The sequence below is a fragment of the Sarcophilus harrisii genome, chromosome 3 (genome assembly GCF_902635505.1).
Source record: "Sarcophilus harrisii chromosome 3, mSarHar1.11, whole genome shotgun sequence".
Taxonomy (NCBI): domain Eukaryota; kingdom Metazoa; phylum Chordata; class Mammalia; order Dasyuromorphia; family Dasyuridae; genus Sarcophilus; species Sarcophilus harrisii.
The window spans coordinates 531,734,033-531,740,661 of NC_045428.1; the positions used below are offsets into that span (position 1 = coordinate 531,734,033).

Sequence of the window (6,629 nt, forward strand, 5' to 3'; positions counted from 1 at the left end):
GAAAACAGGGACATTAATACATTGTTGATGGAATTGTGAATACATCCAGCCATTCTGGAGAGCAATTTGGAACTATGCTCAAAAAGTTATCAAACTGTGCATACCCTTTGATCCAGCAGTGTTACTACTGGGATTATATCCCAAAGAGATTATAAAGAAGGGAAAGGGACCTGTATGTGCACGAATGTTTGTGGCAGCCCTTTTTGTAGTGGCTAGAAACTGGAAACTGAATGGATGTCCATCAGTTGGAGAATGGCTGAATAAATTGTGGTATATGAATATTATGGAATATTACTGTTCTGTAAGAAATGACCAACAGGATGATTTCAGAAAGGCCTGGAGAGACTTACACGAACTGATGCTGAGTGAAATGAGCAGGACCAGGAGATCATTATATAGTTCAACAACAATACTATATGATGATCAATTCTGATGGACGTGGCCCTCTTCAACTATGAGATGAACCATATCAGCTCCAATAGAGCAGTAATGAATTGAACCAGCTACACCCAGTGAAAGAACTCTGGGAGCTGATTATGATCCACTACATAGAATTCCCAATCCCTATATAATCTTCTTGTTACTGTACAATTTTCTCTCAGTTGCGCTCATTTCAGTCAACATCAGTTCATGTAAATTTTTCCAATGCTTATCTTTCTAAAACCAATTCAACAGTGACTAATCTCACCTTTGGCCACCTTTACTAATATTTTGGATGTGATATTAGACTTTAGAGTTATTTTGATTTATATTTCTCTCAGTCATTTGGAGCAGTCTTTCACATAATTGTCTCAAAATGAATTTACTTAAGAAGGGAAACATTTCTTGTTGATCTAAGAAAATGCAGACTTGGGATGGAAAGAAGCTACAGTGGAAAGAGAAAACAAATGTTAAGGGTCTTGTATGTCAGACTTAGAGAATTGTATGATGGTAAAGATAAATGATATTTGCATCTTTGACAGCACCTTCTGAAAACTTTCTCTATTTTCTTAGTGTCGGAGGTTATTGTTCATTCATCATTGTTGAAGAAAAGGAACAATGATATCATGAGGGTCTTAACTTGTACATGATTTGGATTTAAATGAGGCAGAGCTACACAAAGCCAACAGCTTCACTATTTCCTCCAGAGTCATTGGAGTGTAGTGGTATAACAAAAGCCAACATGTCTGGCGATGGCCTGAGGTGCAATGAATGATCTTCACTTTTCTTAAGATCTTTCCCAAGTCATGGTATACAATTAGAAAAAAAAAAAATATATATATATAGATAGATAGATAGATAGATAGAATACTTTATAAGCCTTAAAGTATTATATAAATGTCATTTAATATTATCCTGATAAAAAGGCAACTTCTACACCACCATGTGACAAGGATTTCCCTGGGCAGGGGGAGAAAAAGTGAAAGATGAATGGAACAAACATATATTAAACACCGACTGTGTACCAGGCTTTACATTAAGCACTTTACAGATATTGTTTCATTGGATTATCCTCATTGACTCTAATAAAAAGACCATATTATCTTCATTTTATAGTTGTAGAAACCGAGGCAGAGATAGGTTAAGTGATTTGCCAGGATCACTCTGCTAATAAGTATGTGTCTGGATTTGAACTCGGGTTTTCCTGACTTCAGTATATGAGTACTACTTGCCTGCCCCTATAAGAGGAACTCTCCTAGTCTCTGTGTTACAGGAATTCAAGATGGAGAAGTTTCAAAAGAATATCAGCAGAACATTATTTCAAATAAGATAACATGTAAAACATATTGGAGATTTTAAAGCATTATATAAATTCTAATTGTTGTTATCACACTTTTTGGTTTTTATGTCCTGCATGATAATAGCTAGCATTTATATAAGATATGAACATATATTATCTTATTTCATCCTCACAACAACCTTAGGAGGTAGATGTGATTTTTTTCTCCATTTTACAGTTGAAGAAACTAAGGCTGAGATATATTAACTAATTTGCACAGGTCTACACAGCTAGTTAATGTCTGATGTGGGATTTGAATTCAGGTCTTCCTGACTCTATATGCTTACAGTGCTACCATGTATCACAGTTCCATAGCAACTCAAAACTAGAAAGGCATTCATGGTCATGTTGTATTCTACCAAACAGAGACTTTCATATATATATATATATGTATATATCATCCTCAGTAGGTGGTCATCCAGTCCCTGAATGAAGAAAAACTTCAGTGAGTGAAAACTTTGTTGTCATTTTCAGGCATATCTAACTCTTCATATCCCATTTGAGATTTTCTCGGTAGAGATACTGGAGTCATTTGCTATTTCCTTCTCCAACTCATTTTATAGATGAGGAAACTGAGGCAAACAGAGTTAAGTGACTTGCCCAGTTGCAGATACAGATAATAAATATCTCAGGCCAGATTTGAATTCAGGAAAATGATTCTTCTTGACTCTAGACACTGCAACCTATATACTCTATCCATCTAGCTGCCAAGTGAAAACTGGATGCTTCCAAAGGTAGCCCATTCCACCTTTGGGTACCTCTAATTGTTGGAAAGTCCTGATCTCTCTGATGTTGATATGTCTGCAGGAATCAGTTGGTTAACAACATTTATTAAGTACTAGTAAGTGTGCCAGTCAATATTATTTAGTTCTTGGAATACAAAAAAAAAAAAAAAAGATAAAAATAGTCCCTGTTACAAGGAGCCTTACATTCTTTTTTTTTTTTTTTTTTTTTTTTTTTTATTTAATAGCCTTTAATTTACAGGATATATACATGGGTAACTTTACAGCATTAACAATTGCCAAACCTCTTGTTCCAATTTTTCACCTCTTACCCCCCCCCACCCCCTCCCCTAAATGGCAGGATGACCAGTAGATGTTAAATATATTAAAATATAACTTAGATACACAATAAGTATACATGACCAAAACATTATTTTGCTGTACAAAAAGAATCAGACTCTGAATTATTGTACAATTAGCTTGTGAAGGAAATCAAAAATGCAGGTGTGCATAAATATAGGGATTGGGAATTCAATGTAATGGTTTTTAGTCATCTCCCAGAGTTCTTTTTCTGGGTATAGCTAGTTCAGTTCATTACTGCTCCATTAGAAATGATGGTTGATCTCGTTGCTGAGGATGGCCTGATCCATCAGGACTGGTCATCATCTAGTATTGTTGTTGAAGTATATAATGATCTCCTGGTCCTGGAGCCTTACATTCTAATGGGGAGATAGCATGCACATATATAGGTACTTATAAGATACATACAAAATCAGTAAAAGGGAATCTTAAAGGGGAAGTCACTGGCATATGGGTGGACCAGGAAGTCTTTTGCAGAAGGTGGGATTTAAGTAACATCTTGAAAGATCAGAGATTACAGGAAGCAGAAGTGAGAAAGGGTAGTATTACAAATTTGGAGTATTGCCTGTGCAAAGGCCCAGCCAGAGGTGGTTGATAGAACCAAGTATGTGATGAACTAATAAGTAAGCCATTATAGCTAGATCATAGAATACATAAAAAAGAAAATGGAAAAATAAGAAGGGACTAGGTTGTGAAGATCTTTAAATGCACCCCTTTTCTCCAAAAAAAGTATTTATTTGATCTTGTAGTTAATTGGGAATCACTGGCATATATTGAGTAGAGAAGTGATATGGTTAGAACTGTATTTTCAGAAACTCTGGGAGCTCAGTAGAGGATGAATTAGAGAAAGAAGAAATCTATTCATGAAGATCAGTCTTTCATTGCCTCTTATTTAATCTCACAAAGGTCCTATGTTTTTGTTAAGAAATTGAGATTTAAGGTAACTCTGCCATTGGTTGTTATACAATAATAGATGAATATCCCTTGTCTTTAATTAAATGGGGATAAACATCTCATAGGGCAGCTAAGTGATGTAGTAAATAGAGCCTGAGTCAGGAAGATTCATATTCCTGACTTCAATTTAGCTTTAGATGCTTACTAGTTGGATGACCTAGGCAAGTCACTTAACCCTGTTTGCCTTAATTTCCTCATCTATAAAATGAGCTGGAAAAGGAAATGGCAATCCCACTCGTGTTTTTGCCAAGAAAATCCCAAATGGGATCATGAAGTATCAGATACAACTGAACAACAAAGCGGGAGTGATAATATCACTTATGTCAGGGTATGCAAGGATCAAATGAGATAATGTTTTGTAAAGCACTTTGCAAAACTTCAAGTTCTATATAAAGTTGTTATTACTTAGTACTTACTTGTACTTGTTTGTTTATGTTGCATTCCACCTTTTGTACTTTGGATTTTTTCCTTTTTTTATGTGGGAGGCAATTGGGATTAAGTGATTTGCCTAGTAAGTATTAAATGTCTGAGGCTGGATTGGAACTCAGGCCTTCCTGACTTCAGGAATTGATGTTTTATACACTGTGCCATCAAGCTGTCCCCTACTTTAAATTTTTAATATCAGGAACTCTATAGTTTTTCATCTTTCCCTTTCGTTGCTAGACATGAAGCCTTTCATGTAGTAGGAATCAAACAAATGTTCATTTGAATTAAATGGGGGGAGAGGAAGGGAAGGGAATAAAAATTTATTTAGCATCTATTATGTATCAAGCACTGTGCTAAGTACTTTGCAAATATTATCTCATTTGTTTCAATGGAATAAGTCTCCAAATACAAGAAAACATCAGTTGGAACTCAAAAAGCTAATAAAATCATTGAAGTAAGTAATGGAGTAATCTTGTCAGGCTCTAATATTTACCCTCTTCCTATCTTAGAGAGCAACTATCAGAAAAAGGTTGGAAATTATACAAGAATATATGATCTGGATGATTGTTGGGTCCCTCTGTTCCTAGGGATGCACCTCTCTTCCAGATCCTGGGGCATTATGAAGGAAGCTCTCTTTGTGGAGGTAGGGATGGGTTTTTTTCAGAAGAGGCCTGAGGTCCTGCTCTCTGAAATATCTTGACTAGATGTTGTCTGATCTCCTTGGTTCTGGCTCCATAGATAACAGGATTAACAAGGCAGGGGAGCAGTAAATAGAAGGCACTGAGCAGGTTGTGCACATCCTGGGAGGCAGTGCGGGCTGCACGATAGACAATGGAAGAGGAGAGTGTAGAGGAATAAACAGTGAAAATGACCAGTAGGTGGGAGCCACAAGTATTCAGGGCTTTGGAGCGCGCTCCCCCAGAGGAGATCCGGAAGGCAGCATGGATGATGCGTGTGTAGGAAGTGCTCAGTAGCAACATGTCCAAGACTCGGTTGAAGACGCGGACTGCAAGTCCCACTGTCTTGTTGAGTGAGATGTCTCCACAGGACAGCTTCATCAGAGCCATGTGCTCACAGGTGAAGTGACGGATGATGTTGGAGCGACAGAAGCACACTCTTGAAGCTAGTATCACCACGGGGGCAACAATGCACGTGCTCCTTATTGCCGCTAAGCCCACCAAACCTGTCAATAGCTGCCCTGTCACAATTTCTGGATAACGCAATGGATAGCAGATGGCAATGTAGCGGTCCAGTGCCATAACCAGGAGGATATTGCAGTCAAAGACGATAAGGAAGTAGATAGAGAACATCTGGATGAGGCAGCAGGAAAGAGAAATACGGTAGTAGTGAGTAGAGAAGCTAAAGAGCATGGTGGGCACAACGGCAGTAGCAGCACAGAGATTGACTGTCAAGAGCAGGGCAATGAGGGCATACATGGGCTGGTGCAGGCTTCTCTGGGCCACCACAGTGTATATGACCAGGGCATTGGCTGAGAGTATCACAAAGTATATGCAGGAGAATGGAAGGATCAGGAGGGACCGAGTTTCCTGCAGCCCTGGAAAACCTACCAAGAAGAAGTCAGTGTAGGAAACATTGTAGGTCTCATTCTGCCCTGACATCCTTGAGAAGATCAGAGTTAGACCCAGAGGATGGTGGTGGAAGGAGACAGAGTCTCTGGGTCCAGTTATCTTTGGACCCAGAACCAGTCTCACTGGCCTGGTTGGAAGTCTTTGTCCTTCATGAGTTTTGATGCTCCTGAAGGTGCAATATAAGAAAAGAAAACATTATCAGATTCAATTTAATTAGATATTCTTGAGAAATGGTAGCTTGTTCCCTTCTCTAGCTTTTACATGTCTCCCAAATGGAAATGATCAATGGAGAAAAGAAGTATGGGAATGTTTATTTCTCCAGTTTCATTAGGGACTTTCCCACCAGTGATCCTAACTTTATCTTTTAATTTTTTGAAAAGTTTTATATCATTTAAGTTTCCCTCATATTCCTCCTCTTCCTTCCCTTCCAGAGAACTATCCAATATAAGAATATTTTAAAAGGAAAAAAAAGAGAAAGAGAAACACCACCCCTCCCCCAGCAAAATATCAATATTTTGCTTTTCTGATTTTAGAAATTTTCTCTATTTTCTATTCCTTTTTGTGGCAAAATCCTCACTTGTTGTTAACAACTCTTTTTGATCCATCAAGTTAATCTTATAAAAAGTGTTAATAAGTACCTACACATTGATCCTAGGATCACTGCTCTATGACTGAATCAATAATTAGTGAGGTCCTTCATAGAATTTTAATATTACAGTAAGGCCCAGACATGATTCTCACTCTCCACTCCTGCCTCATCCTTTGTCTTGTCCCTCCTCCACACCACTGGCCCCTAGCAATGATAACTCACCTGACTTA

General features: G+C 37.9%; 1 protein-coding gene across 1 annotated transcript; it reads right to left on the bottom strand.

Annotated features, from left to right (window-relative positions):
* Positions 1 to 4,569: 4,569 nt before the first annotated feature.
* Positions 4,570 to 5,951, bottom strand: LOC100913939 (olfactory receptor 52K1-like). The gene has a single exon (XM_003764725.2). It carries the CDS (start codon positions 5,838 to 5,840, stop codon positions 4,839 to 4,841), a length of 1,002 nt encoding a protein of 333 aa, XP_003764773.1. The 5' UTR covers positions 5,841 to 5,951; the 3' UTR covers positions 4,570 to 4,838.
* Positions 5,952 to 6,629: the final 678 nt, after the last annotated feature.

What these genes read in the sequence shown, in the direction of transcription:
- LOC100913939 (XM_003764725.2), bottom strand. Translation starts at nt 5,840, where the DNA reads ATGTCAGGGCAGAATGAGACCTACAATGTTTCCTACACTGACTTCTTC.